The sequence below is a fragment of the Eublepharis macularius genome, chromosome 1, assembly GCF_028583425.1.
Source record: "Eublepharis macularius isolate TG4126 chromosome 1, MPM_Emac_v1.0, whole genome shotgun sequence".
NCBI classification, from domain to species: Eukaryota; Metazoa; Chordata; class Lepidosauria; order Squamata; family Eublepharidae; genus Eublepharis; species Eublepharis macularius.
The window spans coordinates 237477208-237498002 of record NC_072790.1 but is presented as its reverse complement, the minus strand read 5'-3'; the positions used below and the strand labels follow the sequence as shown (position 1 = coordinate 237498002).

Here is a 20795-nt window from a genome sequence, read left to right as displayed (position 1 = left end):
CGGCGCGGGTGGCCTCCCAGTCCTCTGCGCTGTCGCCACCAGCTCCACAGTGCGCCGGGGCAGCCGGCTTGCCACGCGGGTGGCACACTGATGGGGCGGCAGGCTTGCCGTGCGCCCCCTGCTCTCGCGGCAGATGAATGGCAGGGGTAGGCTCCCACTGACCTCTGCTCAGCCGCCCGCGCACTCCCGGGGGCTGGCAGCTGCGTCAGCACCCCCACTTTGATGGCGCTAGGGGCAGACTGCCCCCCCATCGATCTGGCCCTGCTCCTTATATGCGAAAACAGGGAAGCTTGTCATCCCAATCATTTGGGTGATCCTGCACGTATGCCTTAATCATGCTCTTTAAACTGCCATTGAACTTTTCCACAAGGCAATTGGTCTGAGGATGAAACGCAGCAGTGTTCAAATGCTTGATGCCACAGCATTCCCATATGGATCACATAATTTCAGTAATATTCTTGCATTAATCTCTTCTTGATTTTGCTATTTCCTAAATGACCTGCACGTGGTATGTCATGTGCCAATCAATCAATAACCAGCTGTTTTACAGGCTCCCAATTTGACTTGGTCCCCTTTGGTTTCCAAATCCTGTAAATTAGCTCATTTTCGCACACAAAAATGTCTATTTCTGTGTTCATCATTCTGCCAGGCCTTCTCTCTTATGACCTTTAACTCAGGATCTGTCATAATTTCTTTTTTAAACTCCTCAGAGTTTGTATTTATGCCTTCTTCTTTCTCTTGGGACATTTTAGCAGTACTGACAGGAGTTTCTGTCTCTCCTTTTCCCTCCTGAAATGTATCGATGGTGTCTGTTGCTAAGATACCTAGGGGCCTGTTTTCAAGTCCCGTTGGTTCAACTTGTAGCAGTTCTTTGGAGTCAGTGCATATTTGAATTCTTGCCTTTATCCCCATTACATCTCTTCCCAATATTACTGGTATTTTCTCTTCTTTAATAACTGCTACAGGGAAATATTCTTCTTTTCATCTCCAGTTAATTTTCAGCTGTGCTAGTGGCACCCTTTTAGAATTTCCCCACACACCTTGCAAGGATATTTGCTTATCTGGAATCAGGTTTTCCTTGCCAACCAAATCCTCCCTGACCAGTGTTACTGAGGCCCCTGTGTCTAGAATGGCTAAAGTATCTCCCCCATTTATTTGTACCACCTCTCTCAGTTCAGTGTCCTGTGCAACCTTATCTGTCTTTACCCCACACAAATAGACTGTTTCTTCAGTATTTATGGGTAAGGGAGTGTTTCTACTGGATTGTTCGTTTGTGTTTGTCAAGCTGTAGGAGTGTCTAGCTTGGTCACTCTTAGTTCAAGTGACCCTCCTCCATATTTTGTGTTTGCTTCGGTTGGTTCTTTAGACATTTCTAACCAGGGCTTTTTTTCTGGGAAAAGGGGTGGTGGAACTCAGTGGGTTGCCCTCGGAGTAAATGGTCACATGGCTGGTGGCCCCGCCCCCTGATCTCCAGACAGAGGGGAGTTTAGATTGCCCTCTATGCCACATGGTGCAGAGGGCAATGTAAACTCCCCTCTGTCTGGAGATCAGGGGGCGGGGGCCCCAGCCATGTGACCATTTTCAAGAGGTTCTGGAACTCCATTCCCCCACGTTCCCCCTGAAAAAAAGCCCTGATCTGTATTATTTTTAAAATGCACTGAAAAACTGCAGTCATAAGTAAATAAAAATGGGTTGAGATCTGATGAAGTGGGAGCTGGTGTAATGAAATTACTAAACTGATCTGGATGGTCTCAGATTCAAAGTCCATAGGCTTCCCAGGTGTCCGCCAGGAGGTGGCATCGCCTCCTTTTAAAAACTCATACTGAATTCTCTTCAACCTTTTCTCCTTAACAAGGTGCTTCAGCTCTCTGAACATCCTGGTTGCCCTCTTTTGTACTTTTTCCAGGTGGGCAGTATCGTCGGTTTAAAGTATTTCAATACTTCTTTTTCCTGTATACAGAAAATTTTAAAAACGCATTGGAATAAATAAAATGGCATACTTAAATTCAACAAAGACTTTTTTTTAAAAAAAAGAGCACGATTAGAAATCAGAAAGCGCTTTAACGTCTGCCTGAGAAAGAACTCTGCGAGATTCGAAAGCCGGCATCGTTTTTTCCGCTTTCAAAAACTACTCAGCCTCAGCCCTGCTATGGAATTCTTCCCCCACGCTATTGGGTTAACAAGCTCCGAGGGTTTCCCTCGCGTCACTCCAGCCTCTTTCCTTCTTAGCCAATCTTCAATTCCCTTGGGGATCAAGCCTCTCCGTCCGCTCATCCTCATTGGCGGGAAGCCCCATGGCCCGTCGTCATACGCTGGAGAGAGCCAATCCAGGCGGTGGCTCTTCAGTGGTCCTTTTCCCCCTAATCGCTTGGACACGCCCACTTTCTGCAGTGCCTTTCGGGAATGGTAGTCTTTCGGAGAACAACCTTGCACTTCCTCTGCGGGCCTCTGAAAGCACGAGAACTACAAAGCCCAGACTGCACGTGGTAGCCCAGGGTATGTTTTCTCTGTATTCTGCAGGCGGCAATGCAGAATAGTGCTAGATTCGAGCTTGGAGTAGTTGGAAGAGATGAGAGTTGGGAGGGTCTGCGAGCACTTCGTATTTCATTTTTATACTGCTCTTTTCCTTTTGCACCGCCTGAAATCTGCATTTATGAACATTGCAAGCTCTCTGTGGGGGGCGGGGGGAAAGGGAGAGTTGGCGTGGTATAGTGGTTAGAGGATCTGGGCGACCCAGGTTCAATTCCCGCTCTGCTATGGAAGCTTGCAGGGCGACCTTGGGCCAGTCACATCCTCTCAGCCTAGTCTACCTCAGAGGGTTGTTGTGAATGTAAAATACAGAATGTTGGAAGTTGCTTTAGAGAGAAAAAGTGGGGCATAAACGAAGTCAGTCCTTATATGGATTGTTCCTCTGCCAAAAGAGTAGGGTGCTGTCCAAAAAGAAATAAAAGTTCCGCAGAGATTCCGTGGAGGCAGGACCCCACCTCTGTGCAAAAGTGAGCTGTTGCAGTCGCTGGTGGGTTTGGCCCGGCACCAAAATCTGTGCGCGTTGCTGCCCCATTCCAGGAGATTTGCAGCCAAAACGTCACACTTCTGCAATGGCTTAAAACTAATGAGGGTGTTGTGGCTTGGTTTGGTGTTTGGCAGCCCTTTTCCAGGAAACTTTAACCCAGCAATAGACAATTTTTTTAGATCTCCCAAGATTCTTTGTTGTTTTAAATTACAAGAATGTAAGATAGATCAAGATGGGTAGCTGTGTTAGTCTGTAGCAGTAGAAAAGAACAAGAGTCCAGTAGCACCTATAAGACTAAGAAAATTTGTGGTTTGGTATGAGCTTTCGTGAGTCACAGCTCACTTCTTCAGAATGTAAGAATATCTGTGCTGGACTGGCCCAATGGGCCATTGAGGCAGGGCATCTTTCATATGTTGGCCAGTCAGGTATCCCTGGAAGGAGGGCATGTAGGTGAGGGGGCTTTTTTCTTCCTCAGCCATTACCCTAAGCACTGGATTCAGGGGTTGACTGCCTCAGAACATGGAGGTTCTATTTAGTCATTGTGGCTAATAAGAGAGCTGCTGTAGCATGGCGGTTAAGTGGTTGGGATGCAAATCTGTCCTCTGGTGGTTCAAATTCCACTACTTGCATGAGCTCAGCAAGTGGCCTTGGATAAGCCCCCCCTCTCAGCGTCAGCTCCCCAGCTGTACTGTGGGGATAATAATAACACTGACTTTGTACACCGCTCTGAGTGATGTACTAATCTGTCTGGAAGAGCAGTATATAAGATAGTAGTTATTATTTATACCCATTGATGGCCTGCTCTTCCCAAAGTTTGTCTAATCTCTTTTTAAAGCCAAGTAAACCCTTACCATATTCGGCAAGCGTGTGTTCCACAGGTGAATTACTCTTAGAGCAAAGAAGTATTTCCGCAACTTCTCTGCCTCGCTCTGCAAAGCTAAGATAACTATATGTAGGTAGGAAGGTATTTATTGTCATTCTCTAAACATAGTTTTAAATATTTATATAGCAGTTGTTATCTGTTAATGATATGTTGCTTTGTGAATGTTTGAAATTCTTCACATCAGTTGCCTTGTAATCCCCAAAACAACCCTATAAAGTAGATCGGTATTGTTTAGATCTTATGGTAGATAAGGAACTGAAAGAGTGAGCAATTTTTTTCTGAAGCCACTTCAGGACAGGATGTGGAAATATCAGTGCCCGTTCTTAAAGTGATATTATCTGTGGCATGTTGATATCTTTATGTGTTGAAAGGAGGCAGGGGTACTCTAAGATCTCTAGAACTTCAAACATGCTCAGCTCAAGTTGTGCAAGACCCATCTTTGATTCCTTTAGAGAGTTGGCAGCCATCCGTCTTCCAGGCCTCTGCAATCTCAATCACCTGAGGGTGTGTCTAATCGGTCTCAAGTCTGTTTCTTTGCATAACTCTGTCACTCCACGTTTCTCTAGGGAAAATGAGCAGGAACGGAAAACAGGAGGCCTCGGCAGCCGCCAAGGAGGAGTTTGTGGGCTTCTTCCCCCAAATTGTCAGGGATCTGACCGAAGACGAGCTCCATAGCCCAGAAGTGGCTGACGCAGTTGCCAGACTAAAAGAAGTGAGTATTGAAGATGACGGGTTAAGATACCTGAATGAGCAGCTGCGGGGTGGTGGTTCCTGAGTCAAGCTGGGCCTGCGAGGCCTGGAGTGCTTATGGAGAAGACTCCCTGGGAGATCCATTCTGTGTCATCCTACCTCACAGGGTTGTTGTGAGGCCAAAATGGGGGAGGGGAGAATCATGTTTGCTACTCTGAACTTGCAGCACGGGTGGAATGAAAAGGCAATAAGTAAACATGGCATGTTAGGATTTATGCCGTTGGGTGCTATCTAAATCTTTGGCCCTTCGGATTTTGTTCGGGCTAAAGCTTGAGGCTGGACATCTTTGGAAGTGTGTGAGAACGCCAGAGGGCCATTGAATCCAGAATCATCTTTCCAACGTTGGCCAATCGGTCACCTTTTTCCTGATGGGGTGAGCTAAAAGTCCAATAAAATGAAATGAATAGAAGGGTGCGGAGGTGAGAGTGATCTTTTTCCAGCGCTGCTATTGAAGCCGCCTTCGGCTTTGATACTGGGGCTAAATACCTGCAGATCTAAACAGCAAGTGGGAAGAATGTTGGATTGGATTACCGAAGTGGCCTTGATCCGTGATAAATAGGTTTTTTTTAAAGACACCACAAGACTATACAAGAGGGCACCTCCTTTTACACTGAGAGGGGCTTTTTAGCTGCGAAGGGCTGTTTCATTAAATATGTCTCTGTCTCCCCTTCCCTTCCCCATAGGCGATAGAGTACAATGCTGTAGGTGGAAAATACAATCGGGGTCTGACTGTTGTGTCTGCCTTCCGTGAGCTGGCCGGGCCGGGCCAACAGGATCAGAAAAGTTTCCAGAGGGCTTTGGTTGTTGGCTGGTGCGTTGAGCTGGTAAGGTTTTTTCTCAGTGTTTTCTTTTTTTTAATGAAAAGTTCCTTGCATACTGATATGTGCAGTGCTGAGAAACTGAAAGTAGCCCTAGGCCGGAAACAGGTCTGTGCATAATGTAGGTTTCTGAAGGGGAAAGGAGAAGTCATATTCTGCAGAGTAAGCAGATTATCATAGTTTTGGTTTGTGTTGTTTCTATAAACTGCAGGGACGGAAGAAAAGTGTCGCACAAAACATTCCCTTTTTTGGCATTAAAACAGTGAGATACGGGCAATTTGTAATACACGTTCTGCAAATAAGTCTACAAAAGCCACTACCCTGCCCAGCCCAGGTGTTCCTGTGTCAGTTGTTAGTGGCGGTTTGAGTTTGAGAGAAAGAAAAAGAATCCCCTTTCTAATTGTTTTGCCAAAACTTTAAAAACAAAAAAAACCCTGGTCACCTGGAGGTGATTCTTAACTTGTCCTAAGTATAGATCTAATTTCCAACCTGCCTCAGCACCACATTACGTGCCCTTCTTCCTGAGATCTTGCAAAGATTGACCACATATATCCGCTTTTAACTTTCAGATGGCAAGGAATAGAAACTTGTTTTTCTTTGAGAGGAAGTGAAAGCCGTACAACCTGGGATGCGTTTACAGGAGTGGGGAAGAGCGTGCCATCTTTATTGTTAGACCACTTAAGGCAGAATAGAATAGGGCTTACCTTCTGCTACAGGACATTCCTCCTCTGTGTGAGTGTGTGTGTGTGTGCATGTGCACCATCAAGTCACAGCTGACATATGCTTATCCTGTGAATCTAGGCAGATCATGAGAGGGAGGGCAGGAAGGGTTACATCAGTGCTTAGTTCTCGTGTCCCCTTCTTACATGCCCAGGATAAGGCCAATCGCAACCTTGGGGTCACGTAGCAATTTTCCCCAGGCCAGTTTGGGTAGGGATCCTGACAGTGTTTTGGCATCTTCTGGGCATGCAGTAAGGGTCACTGGGTGTTTGTGGGGGTGGAGGTTACTATGCATTTCCTGCATTGAGCAGGGGATTGGACTAGATGGCCCTAGAGGTACCTTCCAACCCTATGATTCAAGACAAGAGACATTCAGAGGTGGTTTGCCATTGCCTGCCTCTGCATAGGAACCCTGGAATGCCTTGGTGGTCTCCCATCCAAGTACGAACCAGGGCCGATGCTGCTTAGCTTCGAAGATCTGACAAGGTCAGGCTACCTGAACCACTCAGATCAGAGCGATCTAGGAGATATTGAGGCTCAAATCTGCTGGGAGTGCTGCAGAATTGTGGTGAAACTCTTCCTATATTGTACCAATTCAGACCGGGCTATACCACTTCGGGCTGCAGGGGCTTATATGTTTCAACTCTGCTCTGTCTTTCTCCCCAGTGAGAAAAAAACCTGTGGAGGTTTTTTTTCAAGCTGCATGCTCATAAAATAATAGCACACCAGAGGAATCCTACGCTGATATTTTCTCCCTGAGAGGCTAGCTTTCTGTTTGCTGGGCAGTACAGAGTATCTTTTTCTGGCAAGGGTGCATCCAGACATGCAAACTGCTGTCTGAAGTGGTACAGCCCAACTTTATTTAATGGTTGTATTTACTCTTCTGTTCCATGCTGTCCTCCGCCCTCATTTGATTCCCAAAATGGATTCCAAATAACGCACAGATGAATTAAAATAAAATTTAAATCGTTCAAATTTACACATAGATGCAAACTGGGCTTTGATATCAGATGCCTTTGGGGTGGCCCTAATTACAGAGCGGTGAAGGAGACAGCACTCTGTGTATGGTCAGAGGTGGCTATTCCCGTTAGCTGGGATTTTGCCTTGGCATCGGAAATGGAACCCAGAGCTCAGCAGGCTCATCTAAGCCGGTGCTGTATCTGTTCTGCATGGTGCAGTGGTTAGGAAATATGCCTGCTTGATGAGAAGGTTGCAGGATGTGGGATGACTTACCTTTCAGGTTTTGTTACAGTTGCAGGTGTGGATTAGATTCAGTATAAATTTATTGTTGCAACTGTATGTTGCATATTTTTAACCTAACTCCCAGAGAATCTCTAGCAAAATAGACCTATATTATGGGTCCGGGGCCCAGGAGGCAGCACACAGGAGGCTGAACCAGGCTGAGTCCGTTTCTAATTTATTTTATTTTCTTAAACCCATAAGATGCATTAAAAATGCTTGGAACGTCTCACAGAAATATAATGACCAACCTGGAAAGAAATAGCAGCCATGTCCGTCTGTGGCAGCAAAAATAAATGGGAGTCTTTTGGCATCTTAAAAACTCACATTTTTTTTATCCCTGTGTGAGATTTGGTGACCTCAACTCACTTTTAACACATGCGTGACCCGAAGAGTAAGCTGACTCTTAAAACATCCGATGCAGTGGGCTCCAGGCCACGAAAGCTTCTGCAAAATAAAAAGCATACTAGTCTTCAAGGTTCATACGGCTCCTGTTCCTAAAAACAATTAAATAATAATAATAACCTTCTGGACACATTAGTGCCATGCACAGAGTAGGGAACAAAGTCCCTACTATTATTATCCCCACAATACGGCTGGGGAGCTGGGCCGAGAGGAATGGCTGACCCCAGGCCACCTGCTGAGCTCATGGCAGTCGTGGGATTCCAACCAGCAGAGTGCTGGCTCAAAGCCCAGCCTCTTAACTGCTATGCTACAGCAGCTCTTTGTGGGCATACCCCAAGTTATAAGCAGCAAGAAGGCACCTCTCCTATGGATGTGTGCTCTAGGCACTTGGTGAAGTGTGTTCTGAAATAAGTTCATATTTAAGGTGCTACTGGACTCCTGTTTAAATTGGCTGCCACAGACTAGTGTCATGTCCCTGGTTCTCCATAGTTAACACACAGGTCTTCCAGAGGAAGTAACTTTATTAGAGATCCATTCAGTACAAGGTGCACGGACAGTGAAATTGGCAGAAGTGACGTAGGTGGGCTATCATCGTTAGTTATAGGGAATCTTCCCGCCTTTGGAAAGAAGACCGTTAATAGGGGGAGTTGGGTGAGACATTGTTTTAGAGTAGACAGTGAGAAAGCTGAACTTATCTTTGGTTCTCAAGACAGATCCATTTTGAGCCAGCTTCAGGAAGCAGTCAAGGACACTTGGGGCAAGAAAGTGAAAGCAAGCCTTTGCGAGATAACCTACTGGCATTACAACATTACAGTAATGAAGAACTTCCCACGGCCTCAGAGGCCGATCCAATACACATTCATGGAAGATATGCAGGAGGCATATATGACAACTAGCATAGCTACCCCTTTGGAACGACTATTGCCCTAGCAATTCCAGAGCGGTAGTTGTGTTAAGCTTGTTGCAGCAAACTTAATCTGTACATTGCAACAGGTAACTGGGCTCTTGTATATATCACCCATTAACCCTCACTTCCCTTTCCAGTCTCTGTTTTTTGAAGTCGTGTTGCAGTTTAGTTTGTAGGCTTCTTGAGGGCAGAGATTATTTCTCTCTTGCAAAGCTGCAGAGCACCTTGTTATGTGGATTAGCCTTATTTTCATATAGCGCTGAAACTGGTCCTGTTCTCTGATTTGGCTGCAGCTGCAGGCGTTTTTCCTGGTGGCAGATGACATCATGGACTCCTCACTCACACGCCGGGGCCACCCCTGCTGGTACAGAAAGGTAAATGGGCTGGGGGACAAGGGAAGGTGAATTGGCACGATGAAGCTGGAAAAATATCCCAAGACACCAGCAAGGAGTCAGGGATTTCTCGATCTTTGGATTGTGTTTTGAGGCCTTATAAGCAGTAGGAAAGATTCCTATGGGGGGTGGCTTTGTTTTATTTTTGATCGTTGCTGATAGGGCCCAAAGAAGCTTGTGCCTCTGTATTTAAAATATGGGATCCTGCGAGAAACGCCCCAATAATCAGCTATTAAGAAAAGAAGTCACACAAAGCACAACTGGTTGGTGGAATTTGCTGCCGTGGGTAAAAAAGGCGGCGGGAAGCTGGAAAGCAGCACTTTCCTTGCCGTTTGCAAACAGCAAGAAAAGTGTTGCGGCTGCTGCCGTTCTCCCCAAAGCTTTCCGAAATGCTCTGAAGCTTTGAGAAAGCTTTGCTTTGGAATTTCCAAATTGGCTCAGCAATGCTGGGGCTGATTCAGAAATACCGAATTATTCCTAATCGGGCCTGATTCGGGTTAAAAACCCGAATCGGAAACCCGAAGCGCACACCTCTAGGGGTAGCTATTCGTTTAGTTGGATTTAAAGAGAGGATTAGACAAATTAGTGGAGGGTTATCATTTAAAAACTGTTATCCACAGTGGCTAAGTGGAACCTCCATGTTCAGAGGCAGTATATCTGTGAATACAGTGTAGAGGGCAATGTCAGGGGGAAGCCTCATATAGATCAACTGCAATCAACATAAATCCCAAACAAACGATGAGCCAGCAGAATAACTGCACAACTCAGTTATCCCCTTGTCTGTTTTTGCGTGAACATGTTGGGGCTTTGGTTTTTTTGTGTCTTCAGTCTGGGTGTGAGGATAGGAAGTGCAGAAGCCCTAAGTTAAATCAATTTTGCCCTAAGAAACAAATCCCAGTTTCACCTTTAAGACTAAGCAACTTTATTGTAGCATAAGCTTTCAAGAACCACAGCTCTCTTCGTCAGATGCAGAGAGCTGTGGTTCTCAAAAGTTTATACTACAATAAAGTTGCTTAGTCTTAAAGGTGCTATTGGACTCTTTACTGTTTTGCAACTACAGACTAACACGGCTAACTCCTCTGGATCTAAATCCCAGTTTGTTCAAGATGTCTGAATGAAGAGCTAATATGGATACTGTAACTTGCTTTACCTGCCCAGTGATTTTCTTAAATAGCAGAGTCCAGTTGCACCTTGAAGACTAACCATCTGTATTGTAGCATGCATGCATCTGACAAAGAGAGCTGTGGCTCTTGAAAGCTTGTGCTACAATAAAGTTGGTTAGTCTTAAAGGTGGTACTGCAGACTAACATGGCTAACTCCAGTGATTTTCTTGTTACTGTGGTAGTGCTCTTCCAATCTGTTCTTTTGGAGTAACATGTGAGGGCCTTTTTCCGACGAGATGCATTCAGCCATCTTCCAGACACCAGATTGAGTCTTTACAGAGAAGCAGTGGCAGGTGGGCCCATTCAGTTCAGATTTGTCATGAGTCCAGGGCATTAGAACGTGAAGCTTCAGGTTGTGCTGTACAGCAAAGGACCCCTGCCATTGCTCTTATGCTGGTTGTCCTCTCTTCCTCCTCAGGAAGGAATTGGATTGGATGCTTTGAACGATTCTTTCTTGATCGAGTCCAGCATCTACCGGCTGCTGAAGCGGTACTGCCGGGGCCAGCCCTTCTACCTCAACCTGCTGGAACTGTTTCTCCAGGTGGGTTTGGGTTGGATATCCTTTCTTTTATGCTCTCTTCCGTGGGAAGATGGAAGCAACTGGAAGGGACGGTGAGGGTTAACGAGAAATGTCGCTTCTTCTCACTTGCTTGTGTTTTCTCCACCACCCTTCAGACTTCATACCAGACTGAGTTAGGCCAGGCTTTGGACCTTATCACTGCACCCCAGTCCCAGGTGGATCTGAACCGCTTCACAGAACAAAGGTGAGAGGCAACTTGTCGGTGGAAGAGAGAGGAGAAAACTGCCTCTGTTGTGTGGCAAAGTGGGAACTGCTGGGCTCCAGAAAGTGCTATTGAAAACGATCTTTATGCTGATTTTTAAATCCCTACAACCCGTACCCTGTTGTATTTGTCCATTGAATGTCCCAGCTGTTGATCTTATTGACTTGCCCTGTGTAATCTGCCTTGAGTCTCAATGAGAAAGGTGGACTATCAATTAATTAAATAAAAAATAAATCTAAAGGTGCAAGGATCTACGCAAATAGTTATTATTAAAAACATCAAGGTATTTGCTTGTAAGCGATCAATTGTCACCAGCTTAAAAAGGGCTTTCAGTTAAGGGTTCCTCAGAATTAAACATGAAATAATTAATACAAGCACTTAAAAGTTCCAGATATCAGACAGTATCTTAGGAAAATGCATTCCTCCTTTTCTCTTATGCGCTGGAGGGAATACCTCTTCTAAGATGCTCATACTTATTAGAGGAGGCCCCAATTCAGAAAAGGTATTCTCTCTCTAGAGAAAAGAGGGGAATGCCTCTTCTAAGAGAAGGCCCATGCAGTCAGAATCTTAGAAGCATTCCCTCCTCTCCACCCAGGAGGGAATGCCTCGGAAGATGCTTGCTGCAACTTACAAGTGCATCATCTAAAAATAAAATATTTCGGTGGGGGAGTTAAGAACTATTGTCGAAAAGAGTCCAGCAGCACCTTTAAGACTAACCAACTTTGCTGTAGCATAAGCTTTCGAGAATCACAGTTCTCTTGGTCAGATGCACATCTGACGAAGAGAGCTGTGATTCTCGAAAGCTTATGCTACAGTAAAGTTGGTTAGTCTTAAAGGTGCTACTGGACTCTTTTCGATTTTGCTACTTCAGACTAACACGGCTAACTCCTCTGGATCTAAGAACTATTGTGTTTTCTCAGACAGTTTCCTCACACATGCCCAGTCAATTGATTAATCAACATCATTAAAAAACAAAGATTCCTTTACCAGATGACTACCATAACAAAAGAAAAAAATCTCCTCGCAAACACTTTTTTGAGTTTTCCCCAGACAAATGTTACTTCCTTCTCGAAGTGAACAGATAAAGCTCCTTTTTGTGGCTGACTGAGAATGTGTGGGAGGTCAGAAATATTATCCTGCATTGAGAGGACAGAAATTTAGTGCCGAGAGCACTAAAATAAAATATCTTTTTAAAATGCTCTTTTTATCAGCAAACTAAACCCTCCTCCTTTCCAACTCAAAGCCAGATAGAATTGAATGGGGGCCACAGAGAACTCAAACTAACCCCAATCTTCAGAGCCCTGAGGTACATTCTGTTTCTTGGTCCTAATGGAATGGTTGGCTTGTCTGTCCAGATGTGTGAAACTAGAACAAATAAATGATTACAAGCTAGAAACTGTGTGTGGGCTTTTTTTTTCTGGAGAAAGAGGTGGTGGAACTCAGTTGCCAGCACCTGGGGCAACTCCCGGCAGGAGGTGGCCACCCTGTCACCACATACTTGCGTGCGCGAAAAGCATGCATGTGTGTTCCCGGGACCATGTGATGATGTCACTTCTGGGAAGTGACGTCATCATGCAGGGCACAGCCCATCGCAGTTCCCCCTCCCAACTGAAGCTCGGGGAAGCCCCAAAACGGGCTCTTTAAACTTCAGCTTGGAGAAGCGATTCCCTCCTCCCATCCCAGGAAGCAAACGGGCGCTTTAAACTTCTGGGGGAGGATTCCCCCCTCCCAGTTGAAGTTTAAAGCTCCCATTTTGCTTCAAATCTTTACAGAGCACACCGAAGGGGGTTAATAAGCCCTCCAGGGGAACTGATATCTGTCTGGAGATTGGTGGGAGGGGGGACTGGACACATGATTAACTTCAAGAGGTGCCGGAACGCCATTTCACCGTGTTCCGGCTGGAAAAAAAGCCCTGGTTGGTGCTAACCAGAATCATGGATACCCTCCCTGACAGGTACAAGATGATTGTTAAATACAAGGCAGCGTTCTATTCCTTCTACCTTCCAGTGGCTGCTGCTATGTACATGGTGAGTAAGGGAGCCTTTACTTGCTTCATTTATGTTCTGTTTTTCTCTCCAGTAGGGACCCAAAGTAGCTTACATCGTTCTCTTTTCTGTTTTATCCTCCTAACAAACCTATGAAGTAGTCTAAACTGAGAGGATATGAGTGGCCCAAAGTCACCCAGTGAGCTTCCCTGGCAGCACGAAGATTCAGATCTGGATCTTTCAGAACATTGATTCTCTTCAGGACTTTTTTTCTGGGAAAATAGGTGGTGGAACTCACTGGGGACCATGTGATGACATCACTTCCGGAAAGTGACATCATGCAGACCGTGGCACGCCCGGGAAGTACTCCTGCGCTCCACAGGGGGCCCAATTTGGGCCCGATCCAGGCCATTTTGGGCCCAAACTGGGCTGAATTGGGCCCAAAAGGGCCTGGAATAGGCCACTGCTGTTCGGGGGAACCCTCCTCTATCCAGCAGTGGCCTGATCCTGACTATTTTGGGCCCGAATAAGGCTAAAGGGCCCAAACTGACCGAAATAGGCCTGAAACGTCCAGGATTGGGCCCAATTCGGCCTGGAATGGGCTGCTCCCATGCAGGGGAACCCTCCCCCACCCAGCAGCAGCCCAATCCTGGCTGTTTCGGGCCCAAATATCCCACCAGTCACATGAGTATTTTTAAGAGCTGCCAGAACACTGTTACACGGTGTTCTGGCTGAAAAAAAGCCCTGGTTCTCTTATTGTGAGGGAAATGGGCAAGTCTTCAGGGATGTCCTATAGAGGCCTACTAGTTTGTCCTCAGTTAAGAAGAGAATAGTCAACCCTTCACTAAACCATGATTTTGCTCAATGGCTTGGATGAAGTTGCTCTTTATAAAGACTTCCCATGCTGTGATTTTTTTTTCATAGTCATTGCTGGCTTTCCACTTCCCCCAAAGAACCTTGGGAATTGTAGTTTGGTGCATGCTCTGAGAGTCCTTTCATGGCTGCCCTTGTACCAAACCTGTCTGTCTCTCTTTTTCAGGCGGGCATTGATGGTGAAGAAGATCACGCTCATGCCAGGGCCATCCTGCTGGAAATGGGGGAGTTCTTCCAGATCCAGGTGTGTTGGTCTTCCCCCTCTTCTTCTCTGTGGCTCCTCTTGGAGGTCTCTGGTTGGTTGGGAAGCTGATCCACCAGGTGGGGTTCTGCGTACAGGGCATCAAAGTTCAGAGGGTTTCAGTTCTTTGAGAGCGGAAACGATGATGAATCTGGGGAAATTTCTGCAGATGCTTTCAAATGTTAGCCCTGCAGCCATGAGGGCTAGAAACTTTTTTAAAATTTGCGGGGGGCGTGTATTGCATTTTTCAAAAATAAAATGGAAGTTCTCAGGAATCCTCGACTGGATAAAACCACATCAAATTGGTTAAGCAGACAGGAGACAGGTACAGGAGGTTATTTAAGGTGAATAGAACTCGCATTGCAGCACCTTGACTCTTAACAAGCTTGCACAAGTTTTTATGGACTAGAGCCCATTGTGTCAGATGCACATAGTGTTAAACTATTCAGTGTTTTTTAAATCAATAAAATATCATCATAGCATTATAACAGTGCCTCTGTCTGCTTTCTGAATTTCCAGATTTTATTTCTTTTTAAAAGGCAAGTCTCTTTTGTTATGGACATAAAGGAGGAAAGCCGTATCTCTGCAATGAGATGGCCTATAGACTTACTCTTTTTTCAAAACTGGAAGTTGGGAATTCAGGGAACCTGAGAGATTAATTGCTAGAACTTTATAATGATATCCTATTGCCATTTTTTAAAAGCCCTCTGGTGGCAGGAAGAAGATAATCACCATAGCCGACCAGGGTAGGGAAAATGACATTGATGTTGGCGCAGGACCAAGGAGGTCTGGTCTTTCCCTTCAACATGAGTGTCAGCCCAGCTCTGCTGTGATCCTCCCCAAAACATTGCCACAAAGCAGTTCAGGAAAGATCACAAGAAAGACAAGAGAAACTTTGGGCTGGGGGCACGTGTGCAGAAAACATGCCACGCAAATTAACTAACTGCTGGTATATAACTCCCCTTAGGCTGCTTAGAATGCTTAATCTCAAAAGTGGGAGAGATTCTGAGCACATTAGGACTTGTTTTTCATAACTGATGGGAATCCAGGAATTCTGAGGCTTAATTGTGTATAAATATTGGGAAATATTGCATTGCACGATAAGAAACAGCCCTGAGTTAAGCTTTTAATGGGTTGGGTTGAACGAGATGTTCCTCTTTTAATCCTCATAAGAGCCTCCTCTTGTTTCTTGGTACAAATATTGCTTACACAGAAAGATGGAGGCGGTCCAAACCTCTGTTGTTGTGACTGGTTAAACATATTCGGTGGTGGTGGTGGGGATTATGGTCATGCATAAACTTGTTAGTCCAAGTGACTGGAGGTCAAGAAAAATTAGCCTCTTTCCTAGCAATGTGACTTGTTTTTTCCCCTCCCCTTTCTGTATTGATTCTAAACACATGTTGAGATCCCAGAGCAAAAACACCAGGCTAACAAAACACTCTATACCCGACAATAGCCCTGCAGAGAAGATTAGCGCATCAAGCCCCAATCCATATGCAAAGGAACCTCCTCAGGATACAGTGAAGCCTCCCGCCATTAGCATGCCACACCCTGGGAAACTCTTACAGGATGACTCAGCTCAACCCCACCCCTCCTGAGTAGATATAAATGACCTGCCAACATCTTTTCCACACTGTGACACTGAGAGATCCCTGTCTTTTGGTGCTACACCTCTGAAGATGCCAGCCACAGCTGCTGGCGAAACGTCAGGAACTACAATGCCAAGACCACGGCAATACAGCCCGGAAAACCCACAACAACCAATACATTTCTTTATTCAAATACACCTCATAATTGAGATGGAAGCAACTAAAGTTACACTAGAGAACCATTAGTGGCTCAGCTGTGAACGGGGAAGTCCCCAGTTTGAATCTTACTGTTGCCAAGAATTCACTGGGGATCTTAAGCAAGTCTCCCAGCCCACCCCCCACAATACAGTCCCCCTTACCTTATGGGATTGTTGTAGAGATGGCAGCAAACTCGCCTGAAAGCACTGTGCGAGTGCTAAATAATTATTATTTGGGCATTTAGAAGAGTCTGATTTGAGCAGCAGAGGACGGTAGAATTAAACGAGGAACATGAGCAGGCAACATGTTGGAAGCCTGAAAAAAAGGTGGGGCAATTCTGTACAGAGCGCTGAAGCTGCAATAAGGAGCTGATGCTGAAAGCTAGGTAAATTCAGTTTGGAAACGATGAGTTCTGTCTCCAAGACGGAATTGCAGAGTTTAGTTCTATTTATTCTGGACTCAGTCAGGATTCACCCCTGACCTGGATAGCCCAGGTGAGCCTGATCTCATCAGATCTCAGAGCCAAGCTACAAGTGACGCCTGACACAGGTTGGACACTTGTCAGCTTCCCTCAAGTTTTGATGGGAAAGGTAGGCATCCTGGTCTTGCAGCTGTAATGGAGAGCCAAGCTGTAAAACCAGGACGCCTACATTTCCCATCAAAAATTGAGGGAAGCTGACAAGTGTCCAACCTGTGTCAGGCGTCACTTGTAGCTTGGCTCTCAGAAGCTAAGCAGGGTCGGCCTTGGTTAGTAATTGGATGGGAACCCTCCAGCAAAGACTAGGGTTGCAGAGGCAGGCAAAGGCAAACCACCTCTGTTAGTCTCTTGCCAAGAAAACCCCATCAGAGGTTGCCATAAGTCAGCTGTGACTTGAGGGCATTCTCCACCACCAATCAGGATCCCTGTTTTCTTCCTTAGGCATTAGATTAGCACTGCAAAGCTAAGGAGATGGTTGTTGCTAGTTACAGTTGTGAACAGTCACCGGTCATATCTGTATAAATAAGCCTTGCATAAAAATGGCACAGCCTGGGCTTCTTGGCATTTTATGACTGCTGTGTGATTTGGGTTTTTCCCCTCTATATATCTCTGTGCATTTGTTTCTACCAGCTGAGGATAAAACTTCATGCATCTGGCATAGCGGGCTCTAGTCTGCAAGAGCTTCTGCCACGATCAGTTCTATAAAGCCAGAACTGTCCCTAAGAGTGTTCAGTCTCTGCCTTTCCGTGCAAATTCTTCTAAGCGCAGGCTCTCTGGGGCTTGGTTTTGCTGTAGCTTTGGGCCCCCCTTTTGTAGAGGGCACACCTGACTTTTGCTGCTGGCACTGCCAAGGTAAGTTCATCGTCTCTTTCTCTGCCTGTAGGATGACTTCCTCGATTGCTTCGGTGATCCTGATGTCACTGGCAAGATTGGGACCGACATCCAAGACAACAAGTGCAGTTGGCTGGTAGTTGAGTGTTTGAAACGGGCCTCGCCCGAGCAGAGGCAGCTTCTAGAGGTAAGTGCAGTAGCTGGAGAGGGTGGCGATTCCTCTTCTTTCCCCCCTGGAATGCACATAAAGCTGCGTTAAACTGAGTTAGCAAACAAACCAAGAGAGTATCGCAGAACCCCGTAGCAAATAAAAAAGAACAATATGCAATATCTTCCTAACTACAAGATACAAGTTCAGTCAATAATTAAAAGTATATATTCAAGAGTATTCCTAGGAGAGTCAAGCAATCTCACATACAGTATACTCAGGAGTCAATTAAGAATAAATTCAGACACTGACATACATATTTCCATGTTGAGAAACAATATGCAGCTAACACAGCAACCAGAAAATTCCTTCTTAAAGTAACCTGTGCTGGTAATTCATAATAAAATGGCATGTGCAAAAACTAGAATTAAATTACGGTTGTTGTGGATTTTCCGGGCTGTATAGCCGTGGTCTTGGCATTGTAGTTCCTGACATTTCGCCAGCAGCTGTGACTGGCATCTTCAGAGGTGTTGCTCCAAAAGACAGAGATCTCTCAGTGATACTGAAAACTCCAGTAGGGGTCACCGTAAGTCAGTTATGACTTGACAGCACTTCCCACCATCACCACCCCCAGGCCTAATCTAACACTCTGAACCAACTAGGCCATGTTCAGTGCCTCGGAAAGAGTGGGGGATGGTAATGTGATTGAAGAGCCTAGGCAAAGGTCCCCTGGTTCGAATCTTGCTTCTGCCTTTAGCAAGCTGCTTCTCTGCCCCCACCCCACAATACAGGTATCATCATGGCAGCCTACCTTGCAGGGCTGTTGTAAGGATTCCTGAAATAATGCACATGAAATGGTCTGAATTTTTTAAAGTGGCGTAGGGCTGGCTTGTTCCTTACCTGATACACTTCAGGCAAGCAGTGAACGAAGGGTAGAGAGAAGGCGGAGGTTCATGTGCTTAAGCAGCCCGGCATAGCCTCACCTCAGTCTCTTGTGTTTTTTTAGGAGAATTATGGACAGAAGGACGTGGACAAGGTTGCCCATGTGAAACAGCTCTACGAGGAGCTGGGCCTGCAGTCTGTATACCAGGAATACGAGGAGAGCAGCTACCAGTGCCTGTCGGCCCTCATTAGCCAGCATGCCGTCCGCCTACCCAGCCAAATTTTCCTTGGCCTGGCCCAGAAGATCTACAAGAGGCAGAAGTGAACACCCTATCGGTCAGCGATGAAGCCTCCATATAGCTTCCTGTTTCAGCCAAAGCTTTGGAGCTCAGCTAGTGCAACGGGGAGGGGAGTTTTAAGCTCTTGGGGTAATCGAGAAGGGGGTGGAGAAAACCCCCAAACGGTGCTTCGTAGTCAGGAGGGGCAACTTTCCGTAGTAGCTCCGGAGCTGCTCTGTAAGCCTGCGACTACCCTGTAACTAGTCTGAGTTTTGTTGAGCTGTTAGAAAATCCTCAGAATGGATCTCCTCCTGAATATTCTCTTTACACTAGGAATCGGGGCTTTTTTTCAGCTGGAACGTGGTGGAACAGAGTTCCGGAACCTCTTGAAAATGGTCACATGGCTGGTGGCCCCGCCCCCTGATCTCCAGACAAAGGGGAGCTTAGATGGCCCTACGCGCACCCACTGAGTTCCACCACCTCTTTTCCCAGAAAAAAAGCCCTGCTAGGAATATTACCATTTTGAGAATTCTAGGGAGGGCAGTAGAGGGGGGGGGAGGACTAAAATTAGTTTTCAATTCCTGATCTGCGAGGGATATTCTCCCTGCATCTTTTGCACACGCTCAGAAATGGTAACTAACTGGAGCACAGAACCATGTGTTTTTTACATCATGAATGCCAACTGTCTTTTATAGGAATAAGCTGACATCCAGGAAGGGATATTTTCCCTATTTCTTCTGGGAAGGGAATAAAAGTTGGTGGGTTTCGTTTCTGTTTGCATCTCTGCCTTGATTTCCCGCTAGGTGCCAGCCTCCTTTCCCCCTCCTTTTTGGGGGAGTGCAGAGAGGAGCAGGTATCCCTGAACATAGCAGTCTTCTCCCCTCTTCTTTACAGGGTAAGCATTGTTGAGTTGGGGGAGAGACGGCCTGCCCCTTTAATCGCCCATCTTGGCTAAGGAAGTTCCTCTGTCCAAAAACAGCAGATTCTCTTCTCTGGACTTCAGTGGCTGGGCGTGAAATGGATTGTTCTGTGTATGTTATTCTCTTTGTTAGGCGACTTGACGAAATGGAGCATTCAGGCCTGGAGAGGGCGTGGTTTGAGGAGGGGAGGGGCTTCAGTGGGGTATAATGCTATAGAGTTCAACCTTCAGAGCAGCCATTTTCTCCAGGGGAACGGGTCTCTGTTGCCCGGAGATCAGTTGTAATTCTGGCTGATCTCCAGCTACCACCTGGAGGCTGGCAACCCTAAGTGAGGAGCAGGTCTCTTTCTGGGGCTGCTTGCCTTCTTCCAGGATCGAAAACTGATTGCGTCCTTTTTCAGAGCTCCTTTCTCTCATCTCTGCGAACTGTGAAAAGAGAAAAAGAAATTCCCGGCACAAAAGTAACCCAAATTTTTCATCAAAAGAAAAAAAAAAACACCTTGGAGCACATTTGTGTGTCCTTAATTCGTATATCTGCTAATTTGCATCATTAATTCTGCAAAGGAGGAAGGGAGGCACTGCAGCCTCACTGCGAATCCTATTCGGCCACTTCTCTGGCTTCTGCACCTGCATTTCCCAAGCCTGCGTGGGCAGACATAAGGACTAGCCTCTTCCTCCTTTAAGTTTAATAAATGAGAACTGTTAATGAGCGGGATGCTGAATTTGCAATTTCTGATATCTGTAAAGGAAAGGGAGCATTGTGTGGCCCAATCTCATCAGATTTCAGAAACTAAGCAGGGTTAGACCCATTCAGTACTTGGTCGGGAGACCACCGAGGAAGACTGGGGTGGCTGTGCTGAGGAAGGCAATGGCAAGCCACTTCTGCTCATTTCTTGCCTAGATGCCCAGTAGATGGGATCCCAATGAATCAGTCGCAATTTGACAAAACACATACACTCTGCCCTGTGGCGCAGAGTGGTAAGCTGCAGTACTGCAGCCCAAGCTCTGCTCATGACCTGAGTTCAATCCTGGCGGAGACCGGGTTCAGGTAGCCAGCTCAAGGTTGACTCAGCCTTCCATCTTTCCGAGGTCGGTAAAATGAGTACCCAGTTTCCTGGGGGTAAAGTGTAAATGACTGACTGGGGAAGGTAATAGCAAACTACCCAGTAAAAAGTCTGCCAAGAAAACATCAACGTCCCCCCCATGGGTCAATAATGACTCGGTGCTTGCACCTTTTATACACACAGTACAATGTTCAACCTTTGGTGAGATAAGGTAGCTTGGAGATAATTTGGTTGAAG

General features: G+C 46.0%; 1 protein-coding gene across 2 annotated transcripts; it reads left to right on the top strand.

Moving 5' to 3' along the window:
• The first annotated feature begins 2527 nt into the window (after positions 1-2527).
• On the top strand, positions 2528-20289 carry LOC129339620 (farnesyl pyrophosphate synthase-like). Of its 2 annotated transcripts, XM_054994212.1 has the most exons (11): positions 2528-2584; positions 4463-4608; positions 5330-5470; positions 9029-9109; positions 10709-10831; positions 10966-11054; positions 13027-13099; positions 14097-14174; positions 17320-17454; positions 18422-18633; positions 19470-20289. In XM_054994212.1, the coding sequence occupies exons 2-10, from the start codon at positions 4468-4470 to the stop codon at positions 18620-18622; spliced, it is 1062 nt and encodes a 353-aa protein (XP_054850187.1). In that variant the 5' UTR covers positions 2528-2584; positions 4463-4467; the 3' UTR covers positions 18623-18633; positions 19470-20289. The 2 variants fall into 2 exon arrangements, with proteins under 2 accessions (XP_054850187.1, XP_054850179.1); XM_054994204.1 differs by having other exon boundaries at positions 18422-20289.
• The last annotated feature ends 506 nt before the right edge of the window (positions 20290-20795 follow it).